Source organism: Bidens hawaiensis, unplaced genomic scaffold (assembly GCF_021521415.1).
Source record: "Bidens hawaiensis isolate Kalapana, Puna unplaced genomic scaffold, B.hawaiensis_p1.1 tig00419527_1, whole genome shotgun sequence".
In the NCBI taxonomy this organism is placed as follows: domain Eukaryota; kingdom Viridiplantae; phylum Streptophyta; class Magnoliopsida; order Asterales; family Asteraceae; genus Bidens; species Bidens hawaiensis.
The window spans coordinates 151,447-165,251 of record NW_027504890.1 but is presented as its reverse complement, the minus strand read 5'-3'; the positions used below and the strand labels follow the sequence as shown (position 1 = coordinate 165,251).

The window sequence follows — 13,805 nt, the reverse complement described above, 5'->3', positions numbered from 1 at the left end:
AAGATATTTAAAAAAGATATATTCTTTTAATTTATTCTTAATAAAATATGAATAAAATAAAATATCTTTTTAACGAAAAACTACAAGGGCGTGCAATGTCGTGATCAAGAATCGTGGGTCCTTTTTCTTACTAGAACATATAGTAATTTTGTTTATTACTATCGTGCCCATGCGTCCGGTTACCTCTATTCTCTATATATTTTTAATTACCTCTTTCAATATTTCTTTTTGTTTGTATTATATTATAAGCATTTTCTATGTTCTAAATTATCACAAATTGTTGAAGGCCATTGCATAATAGTTATAATTTTAAAATTAATAATAACTAGATTTTATAATCCGCGTGTTGCGCAAGTTTGTGTCTAAAAATTTCGACCTCGCGCATTGTGGTCGAGCATTGTGGCACATCAATACACTGTCCGAATCTTTTGAGTTCCATTACATTTACAAAGGCTGCTCATTACTGTGTGAAACTTGGTGTGAAACTTGGAACAACCTTCACACAAACAAAACTCTCCTTCAGTGTTGTACGTATATCCTTTGAAATTAGCAACTCCAAATTTGTACTTTAATGTATTTCGCTATTTTAAAATCAACAGTTCCAACACAAAATGCCCAAATAACAAACCGTAGATTCCAAAAGTGTGCGTCCTTATCGTAAAATCAATACTACATTAGTGAAGACATCTAAAACGAAGTCCTTTTTTTTAGAGATTTGATTAACCTTTTCACCCAACTTAAAATGAAGTCTTATTAGATTAACATAACTAAACAAATTACAAAAAAAAGCAGTATTGCACTCAAAAAAAGGTAAAGTTGTAACTGACCTTCTTTTATCTTCCCTAAAGAAACTTAGGGGGTGTTTGGTAGAGGGAATTGAGGGGTGAGAAATGAAGAATTCTCTTGTTTGTTTATGAAAGAAAGAGGTGAGAAATGGAAATAAACCATTTCCATTTCTCTGATTTTGTTTCTCTACAAAAAGCGGAGAATTGATTTCTAGGGTTTCATTTCTCCCATTTTCCTCCTTTTCATTTCTCCTATTTTCCTCCTTCAGCAAGGATAGCACCGCAACCCAATTGTCTCCTGTTAATCGTTATCTCGACAGTCACTCACCAATCGGTTGCAACATTCACCTATTCCTTCAATAACCTTATCTAAGCTACGAATTAAAGGTTAGTAGTTCCGACCTTATCTAAAGCTTAACCATGGAGATGATTGGAACGAAGGAGCCAAGGTATAGGGGATTTTTTTTACCATTTTTGGTCCGTGTAGCTTTAGATCTAGGGTTTCATCTGCTAAGATCCATAATGATGGATTCGTAAGTCGCTTGAAACTTTAACCTATTTTTTTCTTAGATCCACCTTCGATTGCCTCCTGGGAGTTTTCTTTGCGCATGCTTGAGGGCTTAGGTAACAAACAAATTCATCTATTTTTAATATAAATTGTTGAGTAATTACATTCATTTTTTTCTTGGAATGTTTAATGATATATAATATTATTCTGTCATGCTATTTGTTTAAATTTCCATTGATTGATTTTTATTTTTATGCTATAGTCATACAGATTGTAGAGTTTATTTCTTTATTTTCTGCTTTTTATTTTCCGTGACAAAACTTTTCCAGTCTAAAGACGTCGGTTTAAGAAGAATGGTTTATTTGATTATAAAGGAGCTCTCACCCTCTTCTGATGAGGTTATTATAGGATTATTGTAATCCTTTCTTTGCCCACTTAATCTTGATATATTAATGTTTGAATGACATGTTATTCTTGTTCACAAAAAGGTTATAATGGTCACAAGCTCACTCATGAAGGATATGAATAGCAAAACTGATGTGTATCGAGCAAATGCAATCCGTGTTTTATGCCGTATTACAGATGCAACACTTCTTACTCAAATTGAGAGGTACTTAAAGCAAGCTGTTGTTGACAAGAATCCTGTGGTTGCCAGTGCAGCTTTAGTCAGTGGTATCCATATACTCCAGGTACAACTAAGCATTTGGGAGATTGTGTTATGTGCAGTGTTCTATATTTATCTTCAAAGATATTTTTTTAACAGTCCTTACTTATTTTGCCTTTTCTTTTATTTGAAATTTTAGACAAACCCTGAGATTGTAAAAAGATGGAGTAATGAAGTACAAGAAGCAGTTCAATCAAGGGCTGCACTTGTACAGTTTCATGCACTTGCTCTACTCCACCAGGTATGAAAACATTTGCCTTATGTTGATTGGATACCTGTCATTCCCTTTCTCGCTATACCATGTTTTTAAACTTATATAATTAGCAATTCCTTGTTAAAAAATAAAAACTAAACCTGCTTTAACTTTCAACACATGTTCTGTTTGTATAAGAAACTTTATATATTTGCAGATAAGACAACATGATAGCTTTACCAGGTATCACTACGAAAAAACGGTTCAAAGCAGCTCATTTGATTGGTAAAGATGTGGATCTAGGACGTTCTTTTCTTGCGTTGACAATAGAAGAGAAAATTGAGATGGTCGAGTTGTATACCGATGGTTCTATGGGATAGTTGTGTATGGTTGAAGTATGTTTTGTATGTGAATTGGTTTTAACTATGGTTGATGTTTTTTGCTTAAAAACTATGTTTTGTATGTGAATTGGTTTGATAAATGCATATTTTGGTTGGAATTTATGCATCTTTTTATATGTTTTTTATTTTTTAATAAATATTAGTTATGAAAAAAATACTTGTGCTAATAATAAAGTTGATATAATTCTCTGTTTATTTTCTATGTACCAAACAAGAGAAATGATTCTCAGCTATATTTCTCTACTGAAATCTCTGAACTACCAAACAGAACAGTCAATTCTCATTCTCCAGACCAATTCCCTTTCTCTGCAATTCCATTTCTCTATTCCATTTCTCTACAATTCCATTCTCTGTACCAAACACCCCCTTAGAGAGTTTTCCTCCTTGTCTTCTCACTGCATAGTGCATACCACGGACCCATAAATCATTCAAATGTATAACAAAAGTATTCAAAAATAACTAAAGATAAAGAGTTTTCAACCTTTTAGCCCCCTTCTTGTGTACCCACTTGACCAATCAAATCAAGGTTATGCATATTACAAGTCTTTGGTACAAATTTTGTTGAAATAGGTCTGCCCAAGACACATATTAGAGTTGATGTGGCTAGTACGTTATGATCTAAGTCGGGCCATACTCAATAACAAGCTAGACAAACACCCACAATATTTATTTTAAGATATGATCTAATAAATAAATATCAACACTTACGATATTTTGAAAATGGGTTTCTAAACATTTGCACTTGTGTAATACATAAATTATATGGTTAATTTATATTTTGAGAGAAGATATTTTATAATGCTATTTAAGTTGGTTAAATAATATAATGCATCTTACTTACATTATATTATGTTACATTTTATTATGTAACAAATATAACACACATAATTAATTTGAAAGAGTTTGAATATTTAGGAGGGAATATCTTTCTCTCTCATCCATTTATTAAATTACTCTTTCAAGAACATGTAAGATAACTAATTGGCTGAGAGAAGTGTGCAAAGGTTGCATCTTTTCTTTATCTCACACACGCACACACAAAGTTGCTAGTAAACTCTCTCTTTCCTTCATCTTATTATCGGCCAAGGAGAAGGTTGAACAAGAAAGAGTTTCAAGTGTGTAAATCCTAGCAAATCAAGGGTATTTTTTTATTGGCTTGTGGGTATACAAACTTGAGGGTCTTCTACTTTGAAGACTAGCCATTCAATCTTTATCTCCTTTATATTTCTTAGCATCTTGAAGGTAGTATGCTAAAACACCCTATGGTTGTTTTGATGGCATATATTATCATATATGGATCCGGGCATTGGGTTTTATATAAAATCGGTTTTATGTTAATCTAACTAACAAGATTTAAAACTTTATTATCCGCTGCGTTTTTCATATAAATGGGCTTATATGACTTTGATAATCTTGTTAAAACCCAACTATGGCATCAAGAGTCGCTTATACCGATACATGATTCAATAGATCTAAAAATTTTCGGGTTTTTTGGTGTGGTTCACCATATGCCCGAACGTTTTTTGGCTTTTGGTTACCCCTTGGTTCTTTAAGATTATACTTTACATGCATGTGGTAATCTTGAAGAATTAAGTCATATGGATGATTAATTATTTTGTTTGGACAAAACCCGAAACTTTCGGTTTGGCTAGCCGTGGCCAAAAGTTTTATGGTTAAGAGGGGAACCATTTTGGTCTTCTAAGACCTTGCATATTTAGATGTGCATTTGGATGTTCATAACCTAACCATGACCTTGTGTGTTTGTGTTGTGATTTATTCGGTTTATTCAGTATGATTGTAATATTCTTTTATTTGGGTTTGTAATCTATTTATTCATTTCATATTGGTTTGTAATAATAAGTAGATTAGTTGTATTTCTTTTATTAGAGAAAAATGTATTAGGATATATTTTTTGTAAAAGAAGATGCAACAAAGTTATGGTTTTGGGCCTTAATGAACCTCATAGTCCAAGATAGGATTTTAGCCTAATGGCCAAAGCCCAAACATGGAGGCCCAAGAAAGCTAGGAGCTGAAAATTGGAGCCCAAATGGAAGCCCAAATAAAGTGGAAGAGTCACAACACATGGTGGGCACTTGAAGCATTTGGATACGGGGTCAAGTGAGAGTTCACCGATACATGCCTTGTGTCATTTACGTCCCTTAGGAGAGACCTTTTGGCACACTTGTTTCGGTCAACAAGTGTTGTCATTTTAGGTGGCTATGGTTATGGACTTGTGGTTGTTTTATTTATGCTTGTTTGGTTGATTTATATTTTGTTTTGCATTTGGATTGTTAAAACTTAAAATCAACAAAATGCATAAAATTGGTTCCTTAGAAATCATTAGGTTATAAAATTGGTTTTATTAAAGGTTAATGATTTCACAATAAAATGAGTTTTATTATAAGGAACTTTGAAAATTGGTTTTCAAACAAAGTACCATACATTTGAATGCATGCAAATGCAAGGTACATAATAGTTTTCCAATCTAGAATTTAGAAAAATAAAATCCCTTTTAAAACAAGTTTCTCGAATCACTTGGGAACTCGATGTGGGATAAAGGTCACCAAACCACATTAGAGGAAACTTATGAGTTTGAGGTGGGTTGCCGTATTTGTGGGATAAAGGTCACCTAACCACTTGTATGTGTAAATTCATACGTGTGTGTAAGTAGGACCAATTGATTTGGAAACCATGTGAATAGGGTCACCGAAGCATGGCATACAAAGGTGTTGATGGGATTAAACATGCCAACAAAATATAAGATGTTTAACCAATCTCATTAAACTAGAAGTTGCAAAGGGTTGCAATCGTCAAACGTTGACGACCTTGTTAATTCAATAGTAGGATAAAGGTCACCTAACTAATATGTGGATGTAACGTTGGGTTCTAGATTTTAATAATTAATTGTCTTGGAGACATAAAGAGTATTAACAATTAAAATTGATTAATTATATCGAAAATATTAAAATTGAGCTTTGTTAAATTATGTAGATGGCCGCAATCAATAATCCACCTAACGCAAGTATCCCACCTGTGCATAACCTATCACTAAGAGCTATACTTGATAAGGAACATCTTAACAACAACAATTTTATGGATTGGTATTGAAACCTGATAATTGTTCTCAAGCACGAAAAGAAATCCTATATATTGGACGATCCTATTCCCGACAAACCAAACATTCATGATGTAGATGCCTATAACGATTGGTTGAAATACACAGAGGATTCAGTGCAAGTTTCTTGTCTCATGTTAAGAACTATGATTCCCGAAATTCAAAAGGATTTAGAAAATCATGGAGCATATGACATGATCACCCAACTTAAGGACATGTTCCTTACTCAAGCTAGGTTGGAACGCTTCGAAACGGTTCGAGCGCTTCATGCATGTCATATGGATGAAACCCAATCGGTTTCATCTTATGTGCTTAAGATGAAAGCCACATTGATCGACTTGAACGGCTAAATTGTCCCGTCTCAAAGGAGTTAGCCACGGTTTTGATCCTCAATGGCCTAACCAAAATATTTGAGACTTTTTTTATGAAATATAACATGAATGGATGGTACAAGAGCATTGGTCAGCTTCACGCAATGCTCAAAACGGCCGAAGCGGGAATAGGTAAAAGGGTTTTACTGGTTCTCAGGATCAATGAAGGTGGCAATAATAAGAGGCATCACCCGGAACCTAAAGCAAAGTTTGAAAATGGTAAGGGACACGTCAAGGGTAAGTTCAAAGGGAAGGCAAAAGTGGAACCACCCAAACCAAAGAAGCTAAGGTTAGCTTGGAGGATCCGTGCTTTGGTTGTGGTTAGATAGGGCATTGGATGAGGAATTGTCCAACCTATCTCAAGGAGTTGAAAGCTAAGAGGGATGCGGGCAAACCTCAGGTACAACTTTCATGATCCACGTTGATCTTAATATTATTTCTTCTAACACATGGATATTGGATACCGGATGTGGAACTCATATCTACAATTTATTGCAGGAGTTCAAAAGAAGAAGTGACTTCAAGAAAGGAGATATAAGTCTCTTCATGGGCAATGGAACAAAGGTTGACGTCCAAGCCTAAGGAGATTATGTTTTGAAGCTTCCAAATGGTTTGGAAGTTATTTTGAAAACATTTTGTATGCTCCTAGTTTGACTAGGAATATTATCTTTGTTTCTGTATTAAGACAATTTGGTTATGATTTAAAGTTTGTAAACGATGGTATTTATGTTTTCATGAATGATATCTTTTATTTAAAAGCGATGCCGTCTAATGGCATTTATGAATTAGTTCATGATAACACATCTAGTGATAACTTGTTGTACCAATCTAGCACCAAGAAACTCAAAATGGATTTAAGTAAGACTTATCTTTGGCATTGTCGCCTTGGTCACATAAACAAAGATCGCATACATATACATAAAAAGAATGGTCTTTTGGAATCAAATGATGATTCATTTGATAAGCGTGAATCTTGATTACAAGGAAAGATGACCAGCGAACCCTTTAGTGGAACTAACAAAAGGGAAAAAGACTTATTAGGTATCATGCATTCGGATCTATGTGGTCCTTTTAAGGCAATGGCAAGGAATGGTGAGAGATACTTCATTACCTTTATCGATGATTATAGTCATTATGTGTATGTGTACTTGTTAAGACACAAAGATGAAGCCTTTGAAATGTTCAAAGTCTTCCAAAATGAAGTAGAAAATCAACTTAATAAAACAATCAAAGTACTTCTTTCGGATAGAGGATGTGAATACCTTAATGATGCTTTTCTAGATCATCTTAGGAGATGTGGGATCATCTCACAACTTACTCCACCCGCAGAACCACAACATAATGGTGCGTCCGAAAGGAGGAATCAAACTCTATTGGATATGATTCGATCTATGATGGCTATAAGAAAATTGTTTATATCATTTTGGGGTTTCGCATTTCTCTCGGCATCCCGTATTCTAAATATGGCACCAACCAAGAAAGTGGACAAGACACCTTTTGAAATATGGCATGGAAGGGTTCCATCATTATCAAATTTAAAGGTATGGGGTTGTGAGGCTATGTTAAGCACAACACCCAAAACAAACCTGAAAGTCGATCCACTAAGTTTATCTTTGTAGGATATGCCAAAGACTCTATGGGATATTATTTCTACAACCCAACCGAGCAAAAGGTGTTTATTGCTCAAAAGGACGAGTTCTTGGAAACTAAGTTCCTTATGGAAGGAACTAGTAGAACGGTGGAACTCGAGGAGGATCGAGAACCACAAGTCGATACATGTTTGGTTGATACTAGCAATCAACAAGAGGTTGTTGAGAATGATCAAATGGTTGATCAAGACACACAAAACGTTCGCAAATCTGGTAGAATTAGTAATCCACCTGAAAGATATGGATTTCTCATGGATGGATGCCACGTGCTATATTCGGATGAACCCATCATATATCGTGATGCAATGTCACAATCCGATTGTGACTAATGTCTTGAGGCCATGAACGTAGAGATGCAATCCATACATGAAAACCAAGTATGAGATTTGGTTGTGCCACCTCTTAACTCCAAGCCGGTTGGAAGTAAGTAGGTTTTTAAAAAGAAAACCGACATGCATGGAAACTTGGATACCTATAAAGTAAGACTTGTAGCATAAGGTTTTACTCAAACTCAAGGGGTTGATTATGATGGGACCTTTTTGCACGTGGCAATGCTAAAGTCAATAAGGATATTATTTGCCATAGCCGCATATTATGACTATGGGATTAGGCAAATGGATGTCAAAACCTCTTTTCAAATGGACATCTTGAGGAAGATGTCTATATGTTACAACCCAAAGGTTTTGCTGAACCACAACTTCCTAATAAAGTATGCAAGTTAAAGAAATCAATATATGGATTGAAACAAGCATCTAGGAGTTGGAATCACCGTTTTGATAAGAGGTTAAGAAATTTGGATTCATCAAGAACGCTGATGAGGCTTGTGTGTATAAGAAAGTTAGTGGGAGCATCATTGCTTTCTTAGTATTGTATGTTTATGACATACTAAAATTTGGAAATGACATGCCAACCTTTGAAGGTGTAAAACCCTGGTTTGGGAGTTGTTTTTCCATCAAAGATCTTGGTGAAGCCGCCTACATTTTGGGAATAAAGATCTATAGGGATAGATCAAGGCGGTTGATAGGTTTAAACCGAAGTGCATGCATAGATAAAATCTTGAAAAGGTTCAAGATAGAAAACTCTAAGAAAGGTTTGGTACCTATTCAAAGAGGAACGGTATTGAGTGCGACTCAATGTCCAAGCTCAAAGGATGAGCACGAAAAAATGAAATGAATCCCATACGCTTCGGCTATAGGATCCATCATGTATGCAATGATACGCACTAGACCGAATGTGTCATGTGCTTTAGGCATGACAAGTAGATTCCAACAGAATCCGGGAAGTAGCCATTGGATGGTGGTTAAGAGCATATTGAAATACCTTAGAAGGACTAAGGATATGTTTCTAATATATGGCTCTTGTGAGGAGGAACTCGTTGTAAAGGGTTACACGGATGCGAGTTTCCAAACTGATCGAGATGATTCTCGATCACAATCGCGATATGTTTTCGTTATGAATGGTGGGGCAGTCTCTTGGAAGAGCGTAAAACAAGATGTGGTAGCATTGTCCACCACTGAATCCGAATACATCGTCGCCTCATTGGAAGCTCAAGAAACTGCGTGGATAAGGAAATTCATTGCCGACCTAGGGGTAGTCCGTACAATTCAGGACCCTCTAGAGATCTTTTGTGACAACGAGGGTGAGATTTCTCAAATCAAGGAACCCCGTGCACATCAAAAGACGAGGCACATTGAGCGGAGATTCAACTACATAAGGGATAAAGTTAAAAAAGGAAATATATGTATTCGCAAAGTTCACACCGATCAAAACATTACGGATCCACTCACAAAACTCTTGAAAGGCCTAAGCATAAGGGTCATACTTGCGCCCTAGGACTTCGATATTCTAGTGATTGGATTTGATCTATTATGTATTTGGATATCAGAACAATTGTTACTTTGACACATTCATATGATTATGGTTTATGATTATGACATTTGAGTTATGTTTCATTTTAGCATGTTTAAATCCGTGACTAAGTCAATTATTCTAAATGTCCGTAGTCGTTCATATTTGTGGGAACAAATATGAAGGTAAGACTATTATGAACTTGGATTGGTGGATATTCATAAGGCATGAATATAGAGCAAGGGTTTGCTGCCAATGTTCATAGATATTTGTGGGATATAAATATTAGACTGACCCGCCCTCAAATGTTACTGAATGGAATCCTTGTGATTGGTGATCATAAGTAAATTTAAGTAAAGGCGAATATCAGAGTATCCTTCGACCTAAGATACATATTGGGTCTTGATATTCACCAAGTATTATATTTTGACTTAGTAGTTCTTCGCTACTCTGAAACATGACAGTACATAAGGCTAAGCTCAAGTGTAGTACAAGGTAATTGTGAGAGACGTATGTAGTCAAAAGGGGATTTGTCCCTCTTATTCGTTGAAAGTAAGATGTCTAAGGCCTGATAAATTGAATCAACAGAGAATGATCACATTGTGTCTCTAGATTTGACATGACATCTTTGGCAAAAGGATAAATGATAGATTCACCTAAATCATTTTCATGTGAGGGACTTGAAGGGGATGATGTTATTGAATGACACTTAGTCATACGTATTAGGGGTAGTAAACCGTTGTTAGGCGGTATTTTCTATTTGTATCAATCTTCTATGTATCTTGTGCAAGTGGGAGATTGTTGGAATTGGTCTGCCCAAGACACATATTAGAGTTGATATAGCTAGTACGCTATGATCCAAGTTGGGTCATACCCAATAACAAGCTAGACAAACACCAACGATACTTATTTTAAGATATGATCTAATAAATAAATATCAACACTTATGATATTTAGAAAATGAGTTTCTAAACATTTGCACTTGTGTAATAAATAAATTACATGGATAATTTATATTTTGAGAGAAGATATTTTATAATGTTATTTAAGTTGGTTAAGTATCATTATGCTTGTTACTTACATTATATTATGTTACATTTTATTATGTAACAAATATAACACAAGTAATTAATTTGAAAAGGTTTATTTGGGAGGGAATATATTTTTCTCTCATCTATTTATTAAATTACTCTTTGAAGAACATGTAAGATAACTAATTGTCCAAGAGAAGTGTGCAAAGGTTGCATCTTTTCTTTATCTCTCTCACACACACAATTTTGCTAGTAAACTCTCTCTTTCCTTCATCTTATTTTCGGCCAAAGAGAAGGTTGAACAAGAAGGAGTTTCAAGTGTGTAAATCCTAGCAAATCAAGGGTGTTTTGTTATTGGCTTGTGGGTATACAAACTTGAGGGTCTTCTACTTTGAAGACTAGTCATTCAATCTCCGTCTCCTTCATATTTCTTAGCATCTTGAAGGTAGTATGCTAAAACACCCCATGGTTGTTTTGATAGCATGTATTATCGCATATGGATCCGGGCATTGGGTTTTATATAAAATCGGTTTTATATTAATCTAATTAAGAAGATTTAAAACTTTATTATCCGCTGCGTTTTTCATATTAATGGGTTTATATGACTTTGATAATCTTGTTAAAACTCAAAAAATTTTGGTATTAAAATTTTGAGTGGCTGCTACTAAAAGCCCGTTGAATTAAATAATTTGTGAAAGTGGTTAACTTAATCACATACATTGACTGACCATGGGTCAGCTAATGGAATGCACCAACGTGACAAAAACACACTATTCTGTATGTAACAATCATTAGTGTACTTGCACAACGAATATATCAAATTGGTGTGACGATTTCTTTGAAATAGTTAATTTCATCCGTTTGTTGCATCTGAAGAGGGTAACTTCGATCAAAACTTTTCTTAATATAAATATAAAAAGTTAAAAACCTAACAAACTACTAATCCAAACCAATGGGGAAAACTTTTGACTACTTAAAATGGACACAAGTAAATGAAAAACTTTAAAACAATATATTTACAAATTAGTTTAAAGTCCTTAATAAAACAAAATAGTTTTGCAATGCCTAACCTAAAAAGGAAGCCACTTAACAACTACTGTTGTATTCAAGTGCCATATGAGTTTTCAAACATCCAAGTTATGCAACTTACATAATTAAGGTTTAATTACCTTTTCTACAGTCCATTACTCCATTTACAGCAACAATTTTGTATTCCATTTACAGGTCAAACACCTAACTCATTTAACGATTAAAACTGGCCCGAGTACACCCAAGTATCAACTACGTACTGCAACTTTGACCTACACTCGAGCGTAAATGCAGTATGACCGGCACTTGACTATCAGCTAAAGATGCCAACTCGGCTAAATCAAGAAACAAACACGTGTCAAAGAAGGTATAAACATAATCCAAAAATCAAAGAACAATTTTAAGAATTTGGTGCATGGTACCTGTACTGTCATATAATGTTTAACTCCTTTTAATAAAATTAGATCCCATTTGTTCTGTCTGGTGTATACCAATTGTATATAAAACAACATTATATTGCCAATCAAGATTACTTCAAGATCTTGTATATGTTCTCTCGTGACCTGGAACAAATATATGTCTCCTCTTCCGCAAAATGAATAAAAAATTAAGAAACCATTATTTCTAAAACCTCCAAACAAAACATACTTAAAATTAAATGACATTGACATTACCTGCAACCGAAAGTTAGGCATTGAAGATCGATTTAGGCCATCGTCTAGAGTTCCAAATATGGAACCCGACACAGCATCGCGTCGCCTAGGGTTGAAAAAACAGAACCCGGAAACAGAAGAATCGGAGCCTGAAGAAACATTAAGAGACCCCGGGCAGATTACGGATAATCTGGGGGCTAAGTAATGTTTACCACGAGGGTTAGGTCCGGCAAAGATGGATGTTCTTCAGATGACCTGCAAAACAGACACCGTGAGCTCGTCACTGAGAAGGGGGGGGGGGTTCCTCCTTGTGACCACCCTCCGGCGTGAGAATCAGACTAGATTGCTCTGAATATAAGTGTATATTGAGAGAAATAGCTAGTGAAGGTAAGATGATGATACCGTTCCAAGGTGTTGGAGTATTTATAGCCGAAGGTAGGTTTCCAAGCAGGTACAGCCAGCTGTATAATATTCCTTTTCCACCAACTGTGGGCTACGCACGTGCCATGCTGGTAGTTGGTGGGTAGGCAGCGGCTGATAGTGACATGGCCGGCTGTGTACTGTTCCTTTTCCACCAACTGCAGGCTATGTACGTGCCACGCAAGGGTTGGTGAGTAGGCAGCGGCTGATAGTGACATTTTGTACTAGAGCGTGCTCCTCGTACTGTTGTCGGTGAGCTGTCACCCTGTGATTGGTTCATGGGCCGCTCTGGTCAGATCTTGTCTATTTTGTCCATACCTTGGCAGGTATAGTACAAAAGACCTTCCAGAAGCGTACGGACTGGCTCATTTGGGCGGGAGTATTCCCGCCTTGCTCATTCCTTCAGGTGACATTACTGAATTATTTAGTGCCTTATGCGTGTAGCCTTGCTGTTAGTGCGGGTAGCCTTCCTTGATGGCTTGTATCCGCAACTGCGGGAACAGGAGGGGTACTTCACCATTGGGAGGCTTTTCCTGCGGGAACTGCTGGCTTACTGCGCGTAAGGTCTTCATCTCTGAGCATGGTTGGTCCTGCGGAACCAGTTGGTCCTTGCGCAGACGTCCCTCTTCAAGGTGAGTCTTGCGGGTCCAACTGGGCTCTGCTGGGACCTACCTCTTCAAGTCCCCCCAGTCCAATGTTCTTCTCATGAATTGTTAATAAGTGAGGTGAACTTTTGGACTTAAGCAAGGGGTTTTGAAAAGAGTTTTTAGTTTTAAGGTTTTCCGTGGGGATTCTTCCCGCGGTTTTCCTAATTTCACTCGCAGAAATTCCCGACTTTTCTGCCTGATCTTTGGTTGTGATGCGGGTAGGTGTTTAACCCCTTCGCACATCGGGAGCGTTGAGTTTCACTTGCATAGATTCTTCACGAGATTTTGGTAGTTTCGGACATAGTGATCAGTTATGTTAAACCACCAATTCCGCCTTGAAGTTTCAAACAAGGTAGTTCTCAACGTTCCCGCTATGCGGAGGTGCTATTTCTCTTTCCGCAAGCACGGTCCAGAAGATCCTTCTTGGTTTCAATTCCCTGCAAGTGCTAAGTATGTGAAGGGTTTCGCCTTGACACTGTACCCGCACTCGT

General features: G+C 36.2%; 1 protein-coding gene across 1 annotated transcript; it reads left to right on the top strand.

The window, feature by feature from the left end:
* The first annotated feature begins 1,604 nt into the window (after positions 1–1,604).
* LOC143609293 (coatomer subunit gamma-2-like) lies at positions 1,605–2,210 on the top strand. The gene is made up of 3 exons (XM_077084086.1): positions 1,605–1,691; positions 1,782–1,982; positions 2,097–2,210. Exons 1-3 carry the CDS (start codon positions 1,647–1,649, stop codon positions 2,202–2,204), a joined length of 354 nt encoding a protein of 117 aa, XP_076940201.1. The 5' UTR covers positions 1,605–1,646; the 3' UTR covers positions 2,205–2,210.
* The last annotated feature ends 11,595 nt before the right edge of the window (positions 2,211–13,805 follow it).